We start from the raw sequence: 27,024 nt of genomic DNA, 5'->3' as shown, positions 1-27,024 counted from the left end.
AGTGCAAAGGTCCTGGGGTGACCATGTGTTTTCTGTGCTTGAGAAAAGCAAAAGTGGAGGCCCGGGAGGCTTGAGCAGAGGGAGGAGGTGACGGGAGCAGGCTGGTGAGATCAGCAAGGCCCCCACCAGGCTGGCTGTGGTTCCTCCAAGGCCCTGTTTTCAGCCATGCCTACGGCCTCATGTGGAAGGGCCAGACCTCCAATATCCTGAGCTCCAACAGCTTTCAGCCCTTCCTGCTGCCAGTAGGGATGGTTTTCTCCAGGCTGCCACCTCATCACAACCACTTCTTCATTTCACACAATGGAGCCCAGGGCTGTGTGCCTGCCAGGCCTTTAGCACCACAAAGATGAAGGAGAGCCCCGACCTGCACATACCTCACAGGCCCCAGCCACAGACCTGTCTGAGTGCATCAGGGCAGGTAGGCGCGGCTGACCTCAGATGGCTTTGCTTAGACAGACAACAGAATGACTTTAGACTCCTGAGACACTAGGTGACCACCTCAGGTGCAGGTGCCTGGGGTTGCAGCACCGCTGAGTGGGACATTATGGGGGAAGAGCTGGAGGACTCACCCTTCCAGCCCACAAGGAGCTGCTCTCCTACATCTTGGATCTACAGCCCTTGGTGGGAATGAACGTGACCTCAAGTCCTCTCCTTCACAGCCTCCCTCTCCATTAACCAACCCTTCCCAGGCTCAACCACCCTCTCCGCTAACCAACCCTTCCCAGGTTCACCTTCCCTCTCTGCTAACCAACCCTTCCCAGGTTCACCCTCCGTCTCCGCTAACCGACCCTTCCCAGGCTCAACCTCCCTGACCCCTTCCAGGTTCACCCTCCCTCTCCGCTAACCGACCCTTCCCAAGCTCACCCTCCCTCTCCGCTAACCGACCCTTCCCAGGCTCACCCTCCCTCTCCGCTAACGGACCCCTCCCAGGCTCCCCCTCCCTCTCCGCTAACCGAACCCTCCCAGGCTCACCCTCCCTCTCCGCTAACCGACCCCTCCCAGGCTCCCCCTCCCTCTCCGCCAACCGACCCTTCCCAGGCTCAACCTCCCTCTCCACTAACCAACCCTTCCCAGGCTCAACCTCCCTCTCCACTAACCAACCCTTCCCAAGTTCAACCTCCCTCTCCGCTAACCAGACTCTTCCCCAGGCTCAACCTCCCTCTCCACTAACCAACCCTTTCCAGGCTCACCCTCCCTCTCCGCTAACCAAACTCTTCCCCAGGCTCAACCTCCCTCTCCACTAACCAACCCTTTCCAGGCTCACCCTCCCTCTCCGCTAACCAAACTCTTTCCCAGGCTCAACCTCCCTCTCTGCTAATCAACCCTTCTCAATTAACCAACTGACTTGGAAAATCTCCCCGTGCTGACCCCAATCTGGTGCAATTCTTGAGGCACCTCTCTAACACACACACACACACACCACCCACCCCCAACACACACACACACACACACACACACACACACACACACACACTTGTGACGTTTAAAGGTTAGAAAACAGCCCTGCAGTACCCAGATGTAAGGGAACAAGGCCAGCCTTCTGGACTAAGGACCCCTCAACTTCCAGAACATTGTGCAGTAGGGTTTGGCTGCGGAGCGCCTGAAACATGGGAAATGTGCCTGAGGAACTGAACTCTACATTTTTTTTTTTTTTTTTTTTTGAGATGAAGTCTTGCTCCGTTACCCAGACTGGAGTGCAGTGGCACAATCTTGGCTCACTGCAGCCTCCACCTCCAGGGTTCAAGCGATTCTCCTGCCTCAGCCTCCCAAGCAGCTGGAATTACAGGTGTGTGCCACCACCATGCCTGGCTAATCCTGGTTAATCTTCGTATTTTTAGTAGAGATGGTGTTTCACCATGTTGGCCAGGCTGGTCTTGATTTCCTGACCTCAGGTGATCCTCCTGCTTCAGCCTCCCAAAGTGCTGGGATTACAGGCATGAGCCATTGCACCTGGCCTGAACTCTACATTTTTAAAAATTATAGTTATATGTAAATACCCATGTGTGTCCTGTGGTTACTGGACTGGACAGGGAGCTCTAGAATATTCTGCTAACCCCAGATGCCTCACTCAGCATCTTCATGAGATTTTACCAACATTGCTCCCCATCCAGGATAGCATCTGGGTGGGTGATGGATGTACAGATTAAAATCCATTTTAGAGTTCTCTTCTGCACTGTTGGCACTGCACATCTCCCTGAGACTAAAATCCAAAGACCTTGCCAAGCAACATGGCCCTCTAAGATCTCATTTCCCACCACTGGTGTGGGCCCCATCCCACCCCATCCTCTGCAGCTGGCCGGCCTCCTGGCTGCTTCCCACACACCCCAGGCATGCAGTGACCCCAGGGCCTTTGCACACGTCAGTGCCACTCTTTGAGATGCCTTTCCCTGTGACATCCCGAAGGCCCACTCCTTCCTTCCTCTTTTCCTGGTCTTTGCCCCAAATGTCACAGAGGCCACCCTCAGCTCCCAGCGGGAAGGAAACACGCTTCTGCATTGCCAGCTCCGTGTCATTCCACCCTCACCCTGCTTTATTTTTCTTCCTGTCATTTACCAACCCTGACATGTTGCACAGTTCTCTGCTTACTTGTTAATTATCTAATGTGCAGTCTCAGAGAGTAGAGTGTGCCGTGGCTCACTGATGTGTCCCCAGCACCTAGAAGAGAGCGTGGCTCTTACGAGAAACTCCATATGTACTAGTGGAAATAATGAATTCGATCCCTGATTACTTTTCATCATAGATATGCACCGAACATCAGCCACATTTTGGGTTACCCAGGTTTCTACGCCCTCATCTAGAAATACAACTTCCACTTTCCTGTTTCTATGGGAACACAGAGTCTGAATCCCAAATAAGACTCAGCAGAACTTTTAAAAGAAGCTACTTCTAAACGACTGACTCCGCCAACCGCATGCCCTCAGCAGGGCCACCATGCTGCAGCGTGGAGGAGGTGGACCAGGGGTGGGCTGCAGGGAGCTGGGGGGAGTGTGGCAGGCTGGAGAGCACAGCCTTTCCAGAGGGGCCACGCTCCCACCCCCTGCCAAATGTCCACATGCACAGAGGCTACCTGGGTGTGGCCACGTTTCCTAATTTTTCAAGAGAAGCTGGAAAGCTGAATTTTTTAATGAAATTCCTGGAAGTTTAAACACCAGCAACATATTCAATTTTTTTTTAAGTTAAAAAAAATAAATGTTAACATCTGGGCAGGTTACAATCAAGCTCTCTTGGGTCAGATCCACCCTCCAGACGGCCGGTGGTGAACTTTACACTACGGCTCATTCTATCAACCCAGTGAGAGCTGGGCCCCAGGCCCAGACTTACTGACAGCCCTGCAGGAGGTTGACTGATCACAAGATGCATGGCAGGTACCAGCCAGTGCCCAGCTCCCTGCCAACCAGCTGCTTGTAAATACGTCGGATAAACACACCAAAAGAAGAAGGGAAAAGAAATAAAAATAATGATTTGCTTGGCCACTCACATGTGGAAGAGAAAAGGCTAAAATCGAAGCTGATATTCCCTCATTCAGTCTGCAAGAGCCTCAGTACCGCCCCTCCCGGCTCTGCCCACAGAACACAGGCAGCAGGGGTGAAAGTGGGCGAAGAACCCCGTGCACAGCAACGTCCCCAGGCCTGGCGTGCTGCCCGGCAAGCAGCTCCCCCGGGGCGCATCATCTTGGCAAACTCTCCAAGGACCCTGGGCTGCACAAGCTCAGAGACTCCACCTGTTGTGTGGGGAGACGTCCTCGCTCTCAGGCTCCACCTGCTCATCCTCCCTTCACACGGAGAAAAGGAAACGTGACATGGACCAGAATCCCTGAGTTGGTACCAGCCATGTTTCCTCACCCTGCCGCGTAGCCACCCAGGAACCCACAGGGGGACCTGGGCTCCAGACTAGGGCACCGAGCCTCGTGGTTGGAGTGTTTGCAGGGATCATGAGGGGCCAGCTGGACACAACCACCTCCTCCTGCCATGGAAGGAAGTCCCTGTCCTGCACATTCACTGGCACTGCCCTGACCCATGCTGCAGGCCTCCCTGGGCCCCCACGGCCTGGGCCGGCCTCTCTGGGCTTCCAAGGTTGGCGTGTTCCTATGGTGGGGTTGACGCTGATGACAGCACCCACAGTCATGAGGCGCTGTCTGACCCCTCCACCTGCGTGTCTTAGTGAGTCCGGGCCTCTATGCCAAAACACCTGAGGCTGGGCCAATTATAAATGGCAGAAGTCTATGACTCACAGTTCTGGTGGCTGGGGATTAAGGAGCCGGTAGGTGCGGTGCCTGGAGAGGGCTGCTCCCTGCTGCACAGGTGGTGGCTCTTGCTGTGTCTTCATGGGCAGAAAGACAAGGCAGTTGCCTTCAGCCCTTTTTTTTGAGACGGAGTTTCTCCCTTGTTACCCAGACTGGAATGCAATGGCGCTGATCTCAGCTCACTGCAACCTCTGCCACCCGGGTTCAAGCGATTCTCCTGCCTCAGCCTCCCGAGTAGCTGGGATTACAGACAAGCACCACTACACCCAGCGCATCACACCCAGCTAATTTTTGTATTTGTAGTAGAAACAGGGTATCACCATACTGGCCAGGCTGGTCTCGAACTCCTGACCTCAGGTGATCCACCCGCTTCGGCCTCCCAAAGTGCTGGGATCACATGCGTGAGCCACCGCACCAGGTCTGCCTTCAGCCTTTTGTACAAGGGCACGAATCCCATCGCAGAGGCTCTATCCTCATGATGGAATCACCTCCAAAAGGCCTCATCTCTTCGTGCTACCACAGCAGCGATTAAATTTCAACAAGATTTTTTTTTTTTTTTTCTCTCAGACAGGATCTCACTCTGTGGCCCAGGCTGGAGTGTAGTGGCACGATCTCTGCTCACTACCACCTCTGCTTCCCAGGTTCAAGTGATTCTCATGTGTCAGCCTCCCAAGTAGCTGGGATTACAGGTGCACGCCAGCATGCCCAGCTAATTTGCGTGTGTGTGTGTGTGTGTGTGTGTGTGTGTGTGTATTTTTATTTTAGTTTTTTTTTTAGGAGAGACAGGGTTTCACATGTTGGCCAGACTGGCCTCAAACTCCCGGCTTCAAGTGATCTGCCTGCCTGGGCCTCCCAAAGTGCTGGAATTACAAGCACGAACCACCACGCCCGGCCAACACATGAATTTGAAGGCACATTAAGACTACAGCACCTATATGTGATGTCATTTGAACCTCTGGACACTCCCTTAACTGCAGTGATTAGCCCCACTTCAAAGTGGAGGGGGCTGCATTCATTTCCCCAGGTTGCTGCGCCGTGCTGTCATAAAGCGGGTGACTTAAACAACGGAAGTTTCTGCTCTCACAGTTCCGGAGGCCAGAAGTCTGAATTCCAGGTGTTAGCAGGGCTGTCCACCCGCAAAGTCTCTAGGGGAGGGTCCTTCCTGCCTCTCCCAGCTTCAACGGCATTCCTTGGCTTGTGGCCGCGTCACTCCACTCTCAGCCCTCCATCTTCATGTGGCATTCTATCTGTGTGCACGGTGTCTCTTTTGCCTTTTCTTCAAAGGACATCTTTCAAGATTAGAGCCTCCCCAGTCCAGCGTGACCTCGTCTTAACTCAGTGACATCTGCAAAGGCCCTAGTTCCAAACGATATCACATTCACAGTTCTAGATAGACGTGAATTTACGGGGCAAACGCTTTGACTCAGTACGGGAGCACGTGGAGACTTTTAAGTAAATCCTAAGTGGCCTGCCCAAGGGCACCAGCTGAGAAGAAACCCAGCCGGACTGAAACCCAGGCTCTGCAGACGGGGATGCCAGGCCCCTGCGGTGCCCTCTGGCCAGATCTGTGGCTGAGAGTGCACCGGTTTCCTTGGGGTGTCTCTCCTGGCCGAGGTCTTGTGCCTCAGTAAATGCAGACCCAAAATAAACCACCTTCTTGGGTGACTGAGAACCCGGAAGAGAATTCTGGAAACAAGTTCCATCTTGTTCATAGAAATGGTGTTGGACACAACACAAAACCCTTCCACGGGTGCGCTGTGGAAACCGTAATCCTTTGCCAATTCCCGGCTGCATGTGCTCCCTCCTCTTTTAAAGTGGATAGACGCAAGCTGTCTAGCTACTTGGCTGTCTTGTTCAAATAAATGCGATTTCATCAAATCACCCAGGAAGTGCAAAATGCAGTCTCTGGGGGGCGATGGAGCTAATACCCGTCTCAGTGCTGAAACTGTTCTCCTGTTGGCTCCTACGCCGTGGCTTTTCTACGTGGCTTTCGGTGGTGGCAAACAGCAGAGACGCACCCAAGCGGCTGACGATTTTCATGGAAAGGTGAGGCTGCTTCAGGGCGGCACTCCGGGGCACAGGGACGGCAGGGCTGTCCTGGCTTCGTGTGGCCGGGGGCACCTGAGCAGCAGACGTGCAGGAACTCGCCACTGACACCTACCTGTGGTCTCTGGTAGCTGTGCTGCGGGAACAAATGATCACGAACAAGGTGGCTTCAAGCAACAAACCTTCCCTGCAGTCCTGGAAGCCAGCGTCCAAAACGGCATCACTAGGCTGGCCCTGAGGTGTCATCAGGGCCGTGTTCCCGGGAGGGCTCTGGGGCAGGGTCCTTCCCAGCCTCCTGGCAGCACCATTTGTATCTCTGCCCCCATCCACGTCCCACTCCCACCGCCCCCACCTTCATGCAGCCCCCTTCCCTGTGTGTGTCCTCTATGAGGACCCTGGTGATGACGCTGGCTTACCCAGTGCTACACTTTGGACATTGGCCCCTTCCAATCCTCACGTTAAAATGTAATCCCAGTGTGGTGGTGTCGGGAGCGGGGCCGAGCAGGAGGTGTCCGGGCCATAGCGGTGGATCCCCCATGAACAGATCAATGCCCTCCCCTCCGAGGTGAGTGTATTAAATTGGGGCTCTCCAGAGGAACAGAACTGATAGGATATATTTACACAGGAAAGCGAGTTTTCTCACCATCACAAGGTAAAGTCTCACAACAGGCCGTTTATAAGCTGGGGAAGACAGGAGCAGATCGTGGCCCAGTCCAAGTCCGAAAGCCTCAAAACCAGGGAAGCTGACAGTGCAGCCTTCAGTCTGTGGCCGAAGGACCAAGAGTCCCCGGCAAGACACTGGCGTAGGTCCCAGAGTCCAAAGGCCAAACGATTTAGAGTCTGATGTCCCAGGTCAGCAGTGGAAGGAAGCGTCCAGCATGGGAGGAAGAATGAAGCCAGGAGACCCAGCAGGCAAGGTCATCCCACCTGCCTCCACCTGCTTTGCTCTTGCCGTGCTAGCAGCCAAATGGATGGTGCCCACCCATTTGGCTGCTGGGTCTTCCTCTCCCAGCCCACCGACTCAAATGTCCACCTCCTCTGGCAACACCGTCACAGACACACCCAGAAACAATACTTCCCCATCCCTGTGGGCATCCCTCAATCCAGTCAAGTTGAAGTGTAACATTAACCATCACAGAGAGCGGGTTCCTGCTCTGCGAGTTCCCACTGAGAGCTGGTTGTTACGAAGGGCTTGGCACCTCCCTGCCAAGGAGCTGGGCCAGCTCCTGCCTGTGAACTGACAGGCATGTGCACCTCTAGAAGAGCCGTTTGTGTATGTGTGTGTGTCTAATAGACAGTCTTACATGAACTTTACAATTTGCCAACATCAGCTCATAGAAATTGCAATGTAGACAGCAGCACAACAGGGACGTCCTGGGACCCTGCCCATGGCGTTCATCAGGGAAGAGGAAGGACCTGGGAGAAAACGCCATGACCCTGTTCCCACATCCACGTGGATTTCCACAAAACAAGGAAGGCACAACCAAAGAGTCTTGTTGGGGCTCATTTAACCAGGAAAGAAACTCAGAAAACCACCTGGAGGGAACAGGGAACAGAAGGGTCCATTGAACAGATTTCGTGGGTTTCTGAAAAGTGCAACGCCCGGAACCACAATGTCATCCATGGTGTCAGGCGGCCTTCATCACTGGCCGTCCCTCAGCCACGCAGTTGCCTCCACCAGCACGATCAGAGGAACGGCAGAGTGCACAGCCGCTGGCAGAGTGCTCTGGCAGCCACTACCACGCGTGGCACAAGAAAATTTACTCATCCCCCTCTGGCTAAATTGCTAAATGTGGGAACTCGGTTTGGAGCTCCGTGCAAAAGGAAATCAGACGAAGGGTCTGGAGGGCAAAAGCCAGGCTCTGACGACATTTCAGGAGATCCGCCCTCACTTTCTTGGGTTGAGTCCTCCCCCCAGTGAAGGCACTTGGGACAGGCCATGTCCAAAAACGCTTTGCCTGGGATCCTGGAGTGAAGAGCACAAGACGACACAGGACCATTGCCAACGATATTCCTGGGCCTCTGCCATCACTGGCTTAGCCTGCGGCAATGCTGGGGTCCATCACCTAATTGCCAGAGAACTGGAAATTCAGTTTCCTGCTTCTGACTTCAGCCTTTCTCCTCCTCCTTCTATGTGTAGTGTTAGGAGTTAAGGAAGAACATGGGGTCTGGCATCCAGCAGCCTATGCCCTGTTCATTGTCCTTTTAGGAGCTGTGTGACCTGGGCTGTTCACCCACAGGAGACCCTACTTCGTGGGACCACATGGAAAGGGCTCAGCACAGGACTGGGCAGGGTACCACCATGCACTGAAAGGTACCCAAACCACCAGGCACAGTGTCATTCATCAGAAAGACATCCACGTCAAGGCCTTCTTTGTCTTTTCCCTCCCATTTCATCCTTGTCCTTCCCTGCCCATTATTAAAATTGGGCCATATTAAAATGGAGCCATTCTGAACGTCTCTCATTGCCACTGCCTTTTTTTCCTGATTTTATCCACCTTTCCTTTGCTTCTGGATGTCTGGTTAGCAACTGTTGAATACAGCCTGAAAACCGACAGAATGACAGCACATGGGGAGAGGGTTGCCCTCTCCAAAAATACAATGCCAGGTGCTAAAGTCCCTGCATCCAAGAAACAGTGGAAGCCCCTTTCAGAATGCAGCTGCTGGGAGGCAGGAACAACTCCTCCAGTCAGTTCCCCCATGCTTCAGCCAAGGTTCTCCATAGACACAGACCCACGGGATGTGTGTGACGTGCATGTGCGTGTGTGTGTGAATATACACACTTACAAATAGATACATATTTACATATATATTTGTAATATGTGTATATGTATATATTTGTATATACTTTATGTGTGTGTATATGTGTATGTATATAAAGAGATTTATTTTAAGGAATTGGTTTAAATGATTGTGGAGGCTGACAAGTCCAAAATCCATAGGACAGGGCAGCAGGCTGGAAACTTAGGCAGGAGTTGATGCTGCAGTCTTAGGGCAGAATTCCTTCTTCTCTGAGAAACTTCAGGTTTTGCTCTTAAGGCCTCCAACAAATCGGATGGGGCCCACCCACAACATAGAGGGCATACCTTTACTTAAAGTCAACTGACTGCTGATGTCAATCACATCTACAGAACACCTTCACGGCAACCCCCACATTAGCATCTGAGTAGATAACTGGGTGCTAGAGTCTAGCCAAGCTGACATATCAAACTACCCAACACATACAGCCCATTTCTGCCTCTCTCCCTTGCTGTAGCCCCTCCTTGGCTTGGGTCTTCTACTGTTTAGACTTCTACCCATTCTGTTCCTCTTTGTCTTCAGAATCAGGAAGTTTGCTATCTTGGACTGAGCAATCCAAAAAGCAAAGGGTCGCCGATGATGTTCATTTCACACCTGGTTGCAAGAAAAGGGCCTGTCACAAAGAAGCTTCTTCCTCACCACAGATCCCAGAGCCCTGGACCGGAAGTCAGAAGGCTGGAGACCACTGACTTATCACTGATTTTGGAATTCTTACCATCTGTCTCTCTAGATTTCCATTTCTCCCACAAACTGGGGATAAAAAAGCCAACCTCATTGGATTGCTGAACATTAAACAAGAACATATAGAAAAGCATTTGTGAACTTTAAAACTTTGTGCAAATGGAAAATTCATCACTCTCATCATCATTAAAATTTTCAGTATCTTTTTTTTTTTTTTTTTTTTTTTTTGAGACGGAGTTTTGCTCTTGTCACCCAGGCTATAGTGCAATGGCACGATCTTGGCTCAAGGCAACCACTGCCTCCCAGGTTCAAGCTATTCTCCTGCCCCAGCCTCCCAAGTAGCTGGGATTACAGGCATGCGCCACCACTCCCAGCTAATTTTGTATTTTTAGTAGAGATGGGGTTTCTCCATGTTGGTCAGGCTGGTCTCGAACTCCCAGTCTCAGGTGGTCCACCCACCTCGGCCTCCCAAAGTGCTGGGATTACAGGCGTGAGCCACTGTGCCCGGCCCATTTTCAGTATCTTAATCACCATAATCATGGCCATCATCAAAATCATCACTATTATCACCATCACCATCAATATTACCATCATCATGACCACCACCATCTCCATCAACATTACCATCATGAACACCACGACCACTATCAACATTACCATCATCATAACTACCATCATAACCATCAACGTTACCATCATTATGACCACCACCACCATTACCATCATGAACACCATGACCACTATCAACATTACCATCATCATAACTACCATCACAACCATCAACGTTACCATCATCATGACCACCACCACCACCATTAACATTACCATCATGAACACCATGACCACTATCAACATTACCATCATCATAACTACCATCACAACCATCAACGTTACCATCATCATGACCACCACCATCACCATTACCATCATGAACACCATGACTACTATCAACGTTACCGTCGTCATAACTACCATCGTTACCATCATAATGACCACCATGATCACCATCAACATCACCATCATCATGACCACCACCACCACCATCAACATCACCATCATTATCACCATCAACACCATCATTATCACCACATCATCACCATCACTCTTCAACACCCACCCAAAATGTTTAAGTGCTTCGTCTCTACCTTAGATAAATCCACTTCTGTCTATCTTCTGATTCTCAAACCAGAGTAAACATTAGAATCCCTGGAGGGCTTAGGAGAACACAGAGCACTGGTCCCTGCCCCCAAGAGTTTCTGATCCAGTGGGACTGGGGTGAATCCCGAGAATCTGCCTTTCTCTCAAGCTCCTAGGTCTTCTGATGCTGTCTGTCCAGTATTTTAAATCATTAAGCAAGGGTCAGCCAGATGAACTCCAACAACTATCCCAAGACTTCTTAGAAAAACCTGCCTTTGCAGCACAGTTGTACATCATCAGCACTTTCCAGATGAACATATTTGATCCCTTTTAAATCGTGCAGTCAGTCATCATTTCTCCCACAAACTCAATATTAAATGATTCATTTTTCATAACTGAGAGGGTAAGAACAACTGTGAATGAAAAATAAAAGCTGGGGATATTTTACGGGCAAAGATCCACAGAGTGAATCCAGTCTCTTTGTATTAATAAAACACGAGGCAGGAAGATAAGGAGGAGAAAGTTGGCTCCTGACAGGCACTGCCAGGGCCCATTCTGGGCACGTAGATTGGCAGAGACCTCATTCCGCCAGTTACCCGAGCAACGTCTATGGTGTACGGAGTCTGATCAGTTCAGTGACAGTGCGCATCACTTTCTTTTGGAATCATTTGTGGCACTGATTGATTGTCCTTAGCAAAATAGAGACAGATGGCACAGGGTTGGTGCTGGTGCAGCTTTGCTGCTGTGAAGGCGTACTAAGCATCCTGCCAGGTCTCACGTAATAAGGGCATCCCCATCCCCGGTGGTCACTGTGCCAATGGCGACAAGGCTGTAATGGGGACTGACAGGGAAGGGACAGGCCACCCGAACCGACCTTTCATCCTGGCTGCCATGGAAGACTCACTTCCCTGGAGTGCTGTGTGGTGGTTGTAGGCTACCGCCCAGGAGAGTCAGAAATGGCTTTCATGATTACCCAAGTGTTTGCCTTGAGTCAACGGGCATCAGCAGCTGTTTTTTGAGCAATTTAAGCAACTATGTGACTTTTTAAAATAAAGGACCAAAGAAATATATTATTTGATGCCCCCAAAAATAATGTTGAATCCAAGCCCACAAATGCATAGCTAACCCCAAAGGGGCAGACGCAGTCACACCATGAAATCAAAGAAAGCCGCAGCCTCCTCATATTCCCCACTGGAAAGAGGACATTCTCTTGGAGTGTAACTGGAATCTCTATAGACCCATCAGCAAACCAGGGACCCATTCCAACCATCTACTTTATATTAGACATTTGCAAACGGCCAGATTCAAGACTAAAATCCAGGCTCACCATGACTGAAGAGTTAAAGTAAACTCCCTAATGGTTGACATGGTTTGAATGTGTTCCTACCCAAATCTCATCTTGAATTGTAGTTCCCATAATCCCCACGTGTCATGGGAGGGACCCAGTGGGAGGTAAAGGTAACTGAATCATGGGGGCAGTTACCCCCATGCTGCCGTTCTCACGATATTGAGTGAGTTCTCATGAGATCTGATTTTATAAAGGGCTTCTCCCCCTTTTGCTCGGCACTTCTCCTTAATGCCACCATGTGAAGAAGGATGTGTCTGCTTCCCCTTCCGCCATGATTATAAGTTCCCTGAGGCCTCCCGAGTCATGCTGAACTGTGAGTCAATTAAACCTGTTTCCTTTATAAACTACCCAGTGTCAGGTGTGCTTTTATTAACAGCATGAGAATGGACTAATAGTGGTTATGAAGCATCTGGGCCCAGTTGTTGGGCTGAACTCATTCATTTTCAACACTACAAGCCTGTATATATTAGGAATGTCTAAGAAGAGTATTAGTAAAATCATTCGTGGAAGCTGATTCTAAACTAAAGTCCTCTCTCAGTGCAATAAGATATACAAATCATTTCCAAATGAGGAGAATCATGGAAATGTCAATTTTCAGTTCAAGTGGATCTGACTGTGTATAACATCAAAAAGCATTTCTATAACTCATTTAGCTAAAAAAAATTAGCATTTAGCTTAAAATATTTTATTTCACCCTAAACAGTTCTCTGGACAACGGCATCAGAAGTAGACGAGCTCCATTTCTGTGCAACAGAATATTACCCAGCCATGAAAAGGAGTGAAGCACAGGCGCAGGCTACAACGCAGGCGAGCCTCAGCGACGATGCTGAGTGACAGAAGTCAGATGCAAAATCTCATCTATTACATGACCTCATTCATATCACACATTCAGAATAGACAAATTCATAGAGATGGAAAGTCATGAGTGGTTTTCTAGGGGCTGGGGGAGGGGAGTGGGGAGTGGCTGGTTAGTGGGTACAGGGTTTCCTTTTGGAGGCGATAAGTTCTTAGCTAGATAATGGGGATGGTTTTGCACAGCATCATGAATATACTTAATGCCACCAAAGTGTACACTTTAAAATGGTTCAAATGTTAAATGTGATGTTGTATGTATTTTGCCACAATTTTTAAAAAAGTTTAGGACCTGGGCTTGTGCATTCCACCTCAGAACACCCTGGACCATGTTGGCTGGGGTTGTTCTCCCTCCACTCTGGGACAGCGGATGCCCTAGGGGTGCTGATGGAAGGCAAGTCCCCTCCCGTGTGATCCTCAGGCAGCCTGTCCCACTGGACGGAGAGGCGGCAAAGCCAGCATCTCCCAACAGCTGCACGGTTGGACGCACTTACGTCTTTGCTGCCTTTCCAGCGCTGACTGCTGCACGCATTTCCACATTATTTGTGCCATTTGCTCTAACAGGAAGGAGCCAGTGCAAGCAGGCACACTGAGACAGGGCGGCAGCTTTGCACCAAGAGAGGGAGGCACCCGGAGCAGCCTCCGAATAAGAAAACATCCGCAACAGAACGAGCCAGCCTCATGTCACACATACAAACACGACCGCAGAGATGCAGAGCCATTACCCACTGTGATCCACACACAGGCCTTCCTGATGCTGAGATCTCTTTTACCTGAAAGGGAGTCTGGCTGTTGTAGTTTTTTAACTCCTTATTTCCGCCTCGAAACAGAAGCACTCTTGCACAGCTATCCTGCAAACAGAAAAGGAGAAACCTGTTTGTAAAATGGTAGCACAGACATTCTCCAAAGAAATCTGTCCAGAGTCTCAAGCTCACAGGAAACCAGGGAAACAGAAGTGCAAAGTTAAAAGGGAAGGCATGTTGCTTTCATCTGGTTCCCGTATGCTGTCAGGTGAGGTTCACCTGCTGCCAACACTTTGGACAGCAGCTGGGTAGAATCTATTAAAAAAATAAAATAAAATAATAAATAAAAAACACCCTATGGCCAAACAATTTCACTTTTTAAGACTATATTCTATAAAAAGTCTTGCACATTGTATACAATATATAACAAGTGAAATATCTTCAATAAAATACAGAAAGAAAGGAAGAAAGAAGAAAAAAAAAAGAAAAAGAAAAAGAAAACAAGAAAAGAAAATCTGGAGATAGCATACATGTTCTAAAATAGGGAACAGTGGGGATATATTCTAGAACATTCTTCACCTAGGCAGTCTCAGGACAAAACAAGGCAGATGACTATAAACTGACAAGAAACATATCCAGGAACTTCTAAATTAAAAAGGCAAGCCTCAAAACAATAATATTTGCCAGGCGTGGTAGCTCACACCTGTACTCCCAGCACTTTGGGAGGCCGAGGTGGTGGATCACCCGAGGTCAGGAGTTCGAGACCAGCCTGGTCAACATGGTGAAACCCCATCTCTACAAAAATACAAAAATTAGCCGGGCATGGAGGCATACTCCTGTAATCCCAGCTACTCAGGAGGCTGAGGCAGGAGAATCACTTGAACCCAGGAGGCAGAGGTTGCAGTGAGCCGAGATCGCACCCAGTGCCCTCCAGCCCGGGCAACGAAACTTAGACTTCATCTCAAAACAAAAAAAACGAAAAAAAAAAACAACAACAAAATCCCCAGTAATACTGCTTAATTTCATTTACATTTTAAAGGCTTAAAGAGAAACTAATAAAGGCTTAAAGTCTCTATTATAGAAAAGCAGGGACCATGTCTGGAAGGATATGCACCAGTTAACAGTATTTACTTTCATGGAAAGGAAAAGGATTAGGGAGAGAACAGAAATAATCTTTTTTCATTTTATTTTTATTTTTTGAGACATAGTGTTGCTCTGTTGCTGGGGCTAGAGTACAGTGGTGCAATCTTGGCTCACTGCAACCTTCATCTCTTGGGCTCAGGCAGTTCTCCCCACCTCAGCCTCCTGAACAGCTGGGACAACAAGCATGTGCCATCATGCCTAGATAACTTTTTTTTTTTTTTTTTTTGGTAGAGACAGGGTCTCACTATATTGCCCAGGCTAGTCTAGAACTCCTGGGCTCAAGTAATCTGCAGGCCTCTGCCTCCCAAAATGCTGGGATTAGAGGCGTGAACCACCATGCCTGGCCGGAGAATCTTTTTTGTTTTAATATGTGGGCTTATATTATTTAATGCTGTTAAAAGCAAGCAAAAGTGTTTTTGTTTGTTTTTTTGAGACAGGGTCTTACTCTGTCACCCAGGCTAAAGTGCAGTGGCGATCACAGCTCACAGCACCCTCGACCTCCCACCTCAGCCTCCTGAGTACCTGGGACTACAGGGACGTGCCACCATGCCCAGCTAATTTGTGTGTGTGTGTGTGTGTGTGTGTGTATGTGTGTATATATATATATATATATATATATATATATATATATATATATATTTTTTTTTTTTTTTTTTTTTTTTTTTTTTTTGTAAAGACGAGATCCCACATGTTGTCTAGCCTGGTCTCAAACTCCTGGGCTCAAGTGATAAGTGATGTGCCTGCCTCAGCCTCCCGAAGTGCTGGGATTACGGGTGTGAGCCACTGCACCCAGCCTCTTACACATTTGCATAACAAAAATGAATGTGCGTCCATCCACTGATTGGGCATCTACTATTTGTCCATGGGGTTGATGGAGAACTTCTCGCCAACCCCTCTGAAGCTCCCAGTGAGGACTGCAGCAGCAAATAACAACCAATAAAAGGCAGTGGTAGAACGTCGATGTAGCCAGTGAGGCCAGTGAGGACTGCAGCAGCAAATAACGACCAATAAAAAGGCAGTGGTAGAATGTCGACGTAGCTGGACCAACTATTAGAATAATTTTGCCTCCAAATGCAGTTGGCTATTTAGAATAAGTAAACTGTTTTTGGAAGTGCATTTAAATGATCAGGAGCTGGCTGATTGCTTGTGCCTCGGCAGCAGGGGCCTGACTCTGGGCTGGGGGCACCTTCTCCTACAGGACTCGGGGCCTCAGCGCAGGTGACAGCCGAAGCCTATACTGGGCAGATCCTGCGAATTCCATCCTTACCTAGTCTAGTGTACAGACAACAGGTGTGACCACCTGGACTCAACACCACACAAACACACACCAAATAAAGGGATACGTGGATTAAATGACCAGGGCTTCCCACCGAGGACGGCTCAGAGACCCCAGCCCGGGCCCCGGAGGAGCCTCATCCTCAGGAACAGCAAGATGCTGAGTAGACACGGCACAGGTGGTGGGACGCGGCAGATCAGGAGATTTGAAAGAGAGCTGACTGGCCGGGCGCCGTGGCTCACGTCTGTAATCCCAGCACTTTGGGAGGCTGAGGTAGGCGGATCAGCTGAGGTCAGGAGTTCAAGACCAGCCTGGCCAACAACATGGTGAAACCCCGTCTCTACTAAAAATACAAAAATTAGCCGGGCGTGGTGGCAGGTGCCTGTAATCCCAACTACTCGGGAGGCTGAGGCAGGAGAATCACTTGAACCTGGGAGGTGGAGGTTGCAGTGAGCTGAGACTGCGCCATGGCACTCTAGCCTGGGCAACAAGAGCGAAACTCTTGTCTCAAAATAAATAAATAAATAAAAGAAAATAAAAATAAGAAAGAGAGCTAGAAATCCAGAAGGAAGTAGGGAGCAGCTGCCAACAGATCCTGAGTTTCAGTCTGGGTTAAAAAAAAAAAAAAAAAATTCTAAGGCTGACAGTGGTAATGGTTGACAGTGGTAATGGCCGCACAACTCTGTGAACAGACTAGCGATCATGGAGCCTCACACTTCAGATAGGTGAACTGTGTGGTGTGTGAATTACATCTTGATAGAGGGTTGCACACATATTTAAGAGGACAGATAGCAGGAAGGCGGCCGCCCTGGCAGAGAATCTTCATCCCTGGCTGGGCGGGTGGGGCAGGCCAGGAGCACACTGAGCTCTCAGGACCCGGCTGGTTTCAGGGTGGGGAGCCGACCAGGCCTCAGCCCCATGATGGTGATTATTAACGAGGGAACCACACCTTCTCCGGCAGCTAAGAGTGTAGGCTGTGCTCACTTGGGAGACACAGGTCGGGGGATGTGAGTTCGGTGGAAAAGGCTCTCCTGCCTCTGTATTCTCCAGCATCCTGGGGCCTCGGTGACCGTGGCCGGCTTTGGTCACCGACTGTGTAAAAAGCCACCTGCATACTTGGGGGTGCACTCTGCCTCCAGCCCCACTGAGGCCGCCTCTGTACAGAGTGGGGGGCTCTGGCCACAGATGCCACTGAGTCAGGCATGTGGAATTGAGTGTGGACCGGTTCACAGACCGTGCTGAGTGTTCTGTCCCACCGCCCTGCAGGAAGGTCAGGCTGGTCAGAGAGGGATCCCCAGAGCCCCTGTACCAAGATTCCAATTAGAAGCAAGACCACCATGGTGTCCCCACCTCCTGGCACAGTGCTTCTCAACTGGGGGTGATTTTGCCTTCATGAGAACATCTGGCAATGTCTGGAGACATTTTTGGCTGTCACGGCTGTGAGTACTACTGGCACTGACTGGGTTAAGACCAGGGATGTTGTGAGGCATCCTGCAATGAATAAGACAGCCCCCCACGGCAAAAAACTGTCCAGCCCCAAACCTCAATAAAGCTGAGGTCAACAACCCCTGTCTTCATGGCTCCAAATGTTACTGATGATGGATATGAGTCATGAACAGCAGCATCTCTAGAACAGTTTCAGAACAACACAGACCACAGTCTCCTGTATGAATGACATGCCACTCCCCAAGCCCACCAGGCCCTGGCCCCAGCTGGTCAGGCCTCTAGGGGACGCCAAGCCCTATGCTATTCAGGGTCTTGTCCCTGGAACGTGTCCTCAGACTCAGGGACAGTCCAGCAGGTTTCACAGAAGATGCTTCACTCCTGGGGAGTGGGAAGGTGGAGGTGGCCTCTGTCACCTCTCACTACGCATGTCAGCAGGGGAGGGATGGATGCCCATGAAGCTGTCAGCCTGAGGCCCGTGGGGCAGAGGTGAAAGGAGAGCCGGCAAAGCCACGTGTGAGGCTCGAACAACACTGCAGATGGAGGCTGAGCTGAGAAAAAGCAAACACAAGGAAACGAGTCGCTAGAAGCCCATGGTGTTTCAAAACAACGTGTGAGTCTGCAAGAACGTGCAGCAGCCGATATAGGGTGACGCTCTGCACAGGGTTTCAGGGTGGGAAACCCCTGGAAAAAGCACAAATGTGGATTCCGGGTTTTATGCTGGGATTTTCATACTCTTCTAATTATTGCCATAAACATGTGTTGCTTTGAGTACAGGAAAAAATATGTAAGGGAATTTTCAAAGACACAACCATGTTCAGCAAACAAATCTTTCATGTTTGGGGTATAATTAAACCCAGAGTTTCAAAAACAGAAAGCCCTGGTGTCCGTTCTGCCGTGCCCCAGGTCCACACCGTGGGAGGTGCAGGTTGAGACTCTGGGCCTGCTTATTTCATTTTAGGGTTGCAAACTATGGTCCTCAGGCCGAATTCTGCACATCTAATTGTGTAAATAAAGTTTTATTGGGATACGACCACATCCACTCACCTGCATCTTTTCTGCAGCTGCAAAGCCTGAAGTATTTACTCTCTGGGTCTTTACAGAAAAAAGGGTACCCACTCTGGTTTTAATTAAGTAGTCCTGCATCTCCCCAACACAGTCACACGTTCACAGAAATGACCACATCGGCAGGATGCCCTAACACTAGACATATTAACAACAATCTTCAGGCCCCACTTAGGCTGGTCCCAGGGAGTGCAGGGTGATAACCAGCGTCAGCTCTGAGAGAGCGGTTCTGCCTCTTGTCTTCTGAGCCTCAGTTTCCACCTTTTTAAAGTGGGGACACCGGGCTTGGTGGCAGCATAACGAGCCTGATACACCATCAATGACACAGGTAGGGGTCTCCTTCCACCCTCAGCAATGCCTTGTCCTTGGAAAGTGACCCCTGACCCCCAGGAGAGGGGCCCACCCATATGAGTACAGCACCTCCGAGTCCCAGCCACATGGGCCCATCGGGTGTTACCAGGAAACTGGGAATGGTGAGTTTCTGCGGGTGACCGGCATTTCAAGAGATGCACAGAACGCAGCCTTCTCCACCGGGATAAGGCAGAGTGTGGACAGCACTGGCCGGGCCTCTGGTTTTTCCAGTCCTGACCTAGCCCATCCCTGCTCTGCCTCAGCTGCAGGACTTGCCCTGTGTCCTGATCATGAGTCCAGAATTTCCCATCAAATCACCCCCAGTGGGGTCCTGTTATTTCCAACCCAAAGAGTCTTTCTTTTTTTCTTTTCTTGAGACAGGGTCTTGCTCTGGTGCAATCTCAGCTCACTGCAACCTCTACCTCCCAGGCCCAAGCGATCCTCCACCTCAGACTCTCAAGTAGCTAGGATTACAGCCTTGCACCACCATGCCTCGCTAATTTTTGTATTTTCTGTAGAGACAGGGTTTCACCATGTTTCCTAGGCTGGTCTTGATCTTATGGGCTCAAGCAATCTGTCCACCTCGGCCTCCTAAAGTGCTGAGATGACATGCGTGAGCCACTGCACCCAGCCCAAAGTATTTACTAAAATCACAGTATTATCAGGCTATGGTGAGCAACACTTTGTTTTTCACTTTGGTAAGAGAGAAAACAAAGAGGAGGAGAGACCACATGGCCAGGAGAATGGGGCGATGGCTTTCAGCCAGTTTCCATCTTCTGGGGTGTGGTGGGGGCAGGAAAGAGAGAATAGGGCAGCAAGGGAGGAGGGACTTCATGGGGGTGGGCAACCGTGGGGATGTGAAGGCTGCTCCCTGGGGGTCTTGCTCACCCGTTTGCTCTGGGCTCTAACTGCACCCTGGCCCAGTGGCCTAGAAGAACCACCCAGCACTGACAAGACCCAGATGGCTGAGAGCGGCCTGGCAAATTGGAATTCAGAATACGAGAGACCTGCTCAGGGAGGAGCCTGGGGACACTCTTCCTCTTATCTCTCAGTAAGAACCTTTTCTGAAAATTCCCTATTATAGTCTGGGCATGGTGGCTCACACTTGTAATCTCAACACTTTGGGAGGCTAAGGCAGGAGGATCGCTTGAGTCCAGGAGTTTCGGACCAGCCTGGGCAACATAGCAAGACCCCGTCTCTACACAAAATGAAAACAATTAGCCAGGCGTGGTGGTGCGCGCCTGTAGTCCCAGCTACTTGGGAGGCTGAGGCAGGAGGATCCCTTGAGCCCAAGAGGTCGCGGCTGCAGTGAGCTGTGATTGTGCCACTGCACTCCAGCCTGGGTGACAGAGCGAGACCCTGTCTCAAAAAAAAAAAAAAAAAAAGACACAGAGAGAGAAAGAAAGAAAGAGAGAGAGAGAGAGAGAAAGCAAGAGAGGGAGGGAGGGAAAAGAAAGAAAAGAAAAAAGAAAAGAAAATTCCCTATTATAAAGGACACGTATTTCCAACAAAAAGCTAAGAATAAACCCTCGGCAGACACTGCCATTCCAGGGGGATACAGGCAGGACCTAAGAAAAATCCTCCACTACCTCCGCTCGCCCAGTGACTTTGACCGAGTCAGTATCATACCTCCGACCCATTACCGCAGTGTTTCCTAGACGTCAAAAAGAGATCAGGTTCCAGTTCGTTATTTCGAAGTGCAAAGGTACACGGTTCACTTAGCTTAATAACAATGACACCTCCATGTATGTGTGCATATCACACACGTGTCTGTGTACACGTGTGTGAACATGTACGTGTTTTGCAGTTCAAAACGCACATCTACCCGCTCCTTCTGATTTAACTCTCAAGGGATGGGAGAACTCTCTGCCAGGGGGAACAGGAGGCCCATTTTACAGACAAGGTTAATGTGAAAAACTGCAAAGACTTGCAGCTTCGGAAAGGAGGAGAAAGGAAAAACTGTGATCCAGGAGGTGCTGGTGGGAGCTTTCGGTTCCCTTGCGAGGCTGCTGGCTGCCCTGGATTCCTTTCAGAGGTGTATCTTATCTGACAGGTCTTTATCCTTTTAAATAATTCAGCGAAGTATAAATATAGAAGCAATTGGAATGCTTTTTGAAGACCCAAGCATCAAGAAGAATATCATTTTCACTGCCACTTTTTCTCTTGGCATGAATTTTCCGAGACACTTCCCTTAATAAATGTACCTCCCACCGAAGGAGCATTCCTGGGGCTCACACTGTGCCCACCGAGAACACAGTGTGCCTGGAGGTCCCATCAGCTGCTGGACCCCCAGGCCCCATCATTTCCATTCACAGATGAACACCTGCAGTTCCCACCAGCAAATGGATTCCCCGGACCCCATCATTTCCATTTACAGATGAAGAGACAGACGGAGAAAGCTGCTCATCGATGCACGCAGTGAGTCTTCACGGAGCTGCCAGGTACCGTCCTAGTCCCTGGAGACACAGATGCAAACCAGAAGGTCAAGGTCTCTGCCAGGCTTGGGCTGGAGAGGGGACACAGGAAACAACAACACCGCCTCAGGACGGGTGGGTCTGATGCAGACAGTGGAGAAGGTGTGGCTGGCTGGGCAAGCTGAGCCCTGGGATGGGAGGAGAGACAGCCAGCGGAGGCAGAGGCCATCCCATAGTAGAAACCAGCGAGGGGCCGGGAGGCAAGAAGGCAGTGGTGGGGCCAGGCTGCAGCAAGCTGGGACGAGCTGGGCTGGACAGGAGAGAAGGGCACAGGACACAAGTCCTGGGTTATGCAAAGGGGGTTCTCAGCAGAGGAGGGATGAAGAACTCGGGTGACAGAAAGTGGATTTGAGGGAAAACAGACTGGAAGGGAAGACAGAGGCTGGACAGTGAATACGTAGTCCTGGGGAGAGACGGCAGGGCCCCAGGCAAGGGTGAGAGGGATGGTGGGGACAAGACGGGTGGAGGAGACAAGAGGGGTAGACGGGCCCGGAGAGGGTGGAGAGGGAACGGACAAGCCCCGGGATGAGAGGGACGGTGAGAAACAGGAGGCGGCCAGGTTTCAGGCCTGAGCTCCAGGGGAAGGGCATTATTTACAGAGTGGGGAGCAGTTGCCACAGTGGAGGCTCCTAAGAGGTCAGCACATGGGGACACGGGCCAGGAGCAAACATCACTGCCAGAGCTCAGGGCAGAAGTGAGCTGGGAGACCCTGACTGGGGACTCTTGGGGTTTTCTGGAGGGTGTGCAAGGACACAGACAGGCCCGCCTGAGGTCACCTCGGGAGTCACTGCAGGAGGGAACCTGGGTAACGGGAGTGTGCAGTGCAGACGCTGAGAGATGCCACAGAGACGTTGAGCTGGATGGGGACAGAGGCGGGACCATGGAAGTGCCATATGGGTGTGACTGGCTTTGAGCAAGCAGGGACAAAAGTCTGACCACTCTGTGTCAGTGAGACAAGAGCCATGGGAAGGTGGAAGCCATGTGTGCAGAACTCTCCTGGGGAGATGAGCAGTGAGGGGGGAAGCTTAGGGGAGGGTGTGTAGAACTCTCCCAGGAAGATGTACAGTGAGTGGGGAAGTTGCGCGGAGGGGTGCAGAGCTCTCCCAGGAAGATATACAGTGAGTGGGGAAGTTGGGGGTGGGTGCGGGACTCTCCCGGGGAGATGAGCAATGAGTATGGAAGTTGGCGGGGGGGGGGGTGCAGAGCTCTCCTGGGGAGATGAGCAGTGAGTGTGGAAGTTGGAGGGGGAGGTACAGAACTCTCCCAGGGAGATGTGCGGTGAGCAGGGAAGGTGGGCGGTGGGGGGGGTCTGTGAAGCCAAGAGAGCTTCTGGAGACAGAAGTGGGTGGAGTGTCTTCATAAACAAATGGGCATGAAGTAAGAGAAGGCAGAGGTCAAAAGCAGAAACACTGGTGGCAGATGTGCCCACAGAAACAGACAACGTTGCAACCAGGATGTTAACTCGGAAGCTCCAGGCCCCGTCAAGCCATTTCCTTTCAACGGCACTGAGGCTGTCTTCACTTAAATGTCACAGACACAAATTACTGCACACTCCAAACTGTAAGTCAGGAGTTTGTTTTCAGGTTAAATTATCTTTTGAAATAAGGCTGTTTGGGCAGCCATAAATGTAAAAACAACTAAGATGTCTGCATAAGTAACACGGGGGAAGTGGCTGGGACGCTGGTGTCATCGGGGCAGGGCTAGAACCTGGTCCCTCAGACCAGCCCTCCCCTTGAAGAGCTGTGCCTCTAAGTAAGGTCCAGGGTAAACATGAGTATATCCCTCACTGCCATGGACACGGGTGCTTCTGCCTGACCCATGCCCAATAAAGGCCCCTTCCCCAGTCAGTGGGTTATGGGAATGCATTCACAAGGGGTGGGTTGGAAGCCTGGCTTCCCCGTCTACTAACAGAGCGGACTTTGACCATTCCTGAATCTTCTGACCTGTATAAAGGGAAAGTCAACCAAACCATCCACCGAAGCTGGGGCAGGTGAAGGAAAGGGTGTGTGGATGCCATCTCCACTCAGCGAGACCCACGCCCGCAATGCCCAGTGCTCAGAGGGCTATCACCCCATGGTGGTCCCATGGGAACTGCCACAGAGTGGAGAGGTGCTCCATGGGACACCAGCAAGCACAGAGACGCAAGCAGGAAACACGACGTCTTCCTACCCTGGCTTGCACTGGTATCAAAGAGAGGCAGGTTTTTATTTTATTATTTTTACCTCCCAGACAAATTGGCCTAGCCCAGTAACCTTTGATATTTAAAACTTGCTTCACTCCTTCGTCATCCAGGGCAGAAAAATGAACCCCAGGCTGCTCCCCTCCCTCTGGAGCTCTTCGAAAGCCAGGATGAGGTGAGGGGTTGACAGATTAGACACAATTTGATACTTATAATCAAAGCCCTAATTAGGTGATTTCATAAAAGAAGAGAGAATATTCTGATCATAGTGTATTTTATTACAAGTGTGGAGGTAGTAAGGCCTGCCTAAAACTGATAAAGCACATGTAACAATCCATACACCTGGGTGCTTTTAGATTTAATAACGAGAAGCGTGTTACGGGAATATCGTCAATAGCAGCATCACCATCATTGTCATCGTCACCATCCTCATCGTCATCGCCAACACCTGCATCAGTCACCATCAATAAAGCCATCGTCACTATCACCATCGCCACCATCACCACCATCATCACCACTACCACTATCACCATCATCACCACTACCACCATCACTCAACATCAATATGACCACTGTCACTATCACCATCTCCACCATTACCACCACCACCACTACCACTATAACCATCAATATCACCAGCATCACCACCATCACATTCACAATCATCACCATCACCTGCATCATTCACCATCAGTATGACCATCATCATTATCACTGTAACCACCATCCTCACCAGCATTCTCACCACCACCACCATCACCATCATCACCATCCACATCATCACCAGCATCATCACAACCATCATCACCATCACCACCATCATCACAATCATCATCACCATCACCACCATCATTACCACTACCACTAACACCATTATACCACCACTACCACCATCACTCACCATCAATATGACCACTGTCACTATCACCATCACCACCACCACCACTACCACTATCAATATCACCAGCATCACCACCATCACAATCATCACCATCACCTGCATCACTCGCCATCAGTATGACCATCATCATTATCACTGTCACCACCATCCTCAACACCACCACCATCACCAACATCACCATCCACATCATCACCAGCATCATCACAACTATCACCATCATCATCACAACCATCACCATCACCACCATCATCACAATCATCATCACCATCACCTGCCATCACTCACCATCAACGTGATCACCGTCACTATCATTACCATTAGCACTGCCATCATCATTAGTACCATGACTTAATCTACAAGTAGAAAGAGGGAGGGGGTGATGTACACAAGTAGTCTCAATGGCAAACTGAGTGACAAACACTCCTGCTGTTTAGTGCCCAGAAACTAAATCCTAAATGCCCAGCAATGCTTGGCACAGTCCTAGACAACAGAACACTGCACCCTGACCCCCAGTGTCTGTAGCAGAAAAGCTCAAGGGCTATAAGACTCATCCAAAGTAACTGGAAGAATCTGAAAATCTAGGGAAGGCAAATAAAATGCCTTTGCTTGACAAGTTCCCCAGCTCCACAAGGGAACACTGCAACCATGACTGTGTATTTGGTGACCACAGGCCATGTTCAGGGAGAAGGCCTGTCAAGCCACCATTAGATGCCACAGTAACTTGGCTCATGCTCTGTGAGGGCAGAATGGAAAGAGACCTTAATGGGCATGGAGTCTGCTATGCTGGTCCTGTCTCACAGTGGAGCCAGCTGCTGCTCTGCAGATTCCTCGGCATCACTGCGATTCTGGGTTATGGGCTGGCATCTGTACTATTCACAGAAGCCTGGCATCTGTACTATTCACAGGTTCTTTGGGTAATTCCAATGTGGAGGTTACAGCTCAGCTAGAAACCTCATTTATTCTGCTGCGTTGCCGTCACCATCACCATGACCATGCTCATGGTCAGCCATCATCAGCACCATCACTATCAACCACCACCATTATCACCATTACTGTTGCCATGACCACCATCATCACCATCACCATGATTACTATCACCACCACCACCACCACCATCACCATCATCACTATCAACCACCACCATGATCACCATCACCATGACTACCATCACTATCACCATGACCACCCTCACCACCATCATCAGCACCATCACTATCAACCACCACCACCATCGTCACCATGACCACCATCATCACCATCACCACCACCACCACCACCAACTACCACCATCACCATCATCACTATCAACCACCACCATCATCACCAACACCATGACTACCATCACTATCACCATGACCACCCTCACCACCATCATCAGCACCATCACTATCAACCACCACCACCATCACCATTACTGTCGCCATGACCACCATCATCACCATCACCATGATTACCATCACAACCACCACCACCATCAACCACCACCATCACCATCATCACTGTCACCATGACCATCACCATCACCATTACCATGGTTACCGTCACCATCACCACTACTTATGGTTACCATCACCATCACCACCACCATCAGCACCATCACTATCTTCACCTTCACCATCACTATCAGCCACCACCATCATCACCACTTTCATCATTGCCACCACCACCATCGCCTTCATCATCAATACCTTCATCATTATCACCATCAGCCTCACCATCACCACCTTCATCATCACCACCTTCACCATCACCACCAACACCACTGCTATCATTACAGCCACTACTTACTGAGCATCTATTATGTTCCAGGAATACCATATTACCATATATTTGTTTTCTATTTTTAGTCCGTTAGCAACCCTGTGAATTTGGTATAATTATCCCCACATTACAGATGAGTAAATTTAGGGCCCTAGAGAGAAAATCGGTTGTCCAGGACAGCATAGCAAAGCAAGGCAATGGGCTAGCCCAGATGAAACCCAGACCACCATGCCTCTTTGAATTACTGTTCCACTTTCTCAGGGCTGCCTCCTGACTCCTTTCCTTGAATCCTGTCTTGATTCAAAGGCATCTCTGCCCCACCCCTGAACAGTCTATTGTTCAACACTACTCCCTGCATGCCCTGTGTGTGTGCGCCCTGTATGGCACCCTTCCTGCTTAAAGTTACCAGAGTGGTTTCTGCTGCCTGCGTGAGTACCTGCTCTAATGCAATCACATGTCTCACACGTGTGTAGACAAGGGGGAGTGAGTATAGCAAGGTGTTCAGCTGGTGACTCAGGAAGGAAAGCAGCTTTGGGTCAAGTACAACACGCAGTACCTACAGGACAAAGGTAGGGGTTCTGC

The 27,024-nt window shown here is 50.1% G+C and overlaps 1 protein-coding gene across 6 annotated transcripts in view; it reads right to left on the bottom strand.

The window, feature by feature from the left end:
• Positions 1–27,024, bottom strand: part of LOC105469739 (SH3 and multiple ankyrin repeat domains 2) — a 666,868-nt gene that overhangs the window by 487,416 nt on the left and 152,428 nt on the right. For all 6 annotated transcript variants that reach the window (XM_011721220.2, XM_071074114.1, XM_011721226.2 and 3 more), the window contains one exon: positions 13,880–13,957. In XM_011721220.2, the coding sequence (XP_011719522.2) occupies positions 13,880–13,957 (78 nt within the window). The remainder of the gene's footprint in view (positions 1–13,879; positions 13,958–27,024) is intronic.

This window comes from Macaca nemestrina, chromosome 12 (genome assembly GCF_043159975.1).
Source record: "Macaca nemestrina isolate mMacNem1 chromosome 12, mMacNem.hap1, whole genome shotgun sequence".
NCBI classification, from domain to species: Eukaryota; Metazoa; Chordata; class Mammalia; order Primates; family Cercopithecidae; genus Macaca; species Macaca nemestrina.
This window is presented reverse-complemented; position numbering and strand designations above follow the sequence as displayed.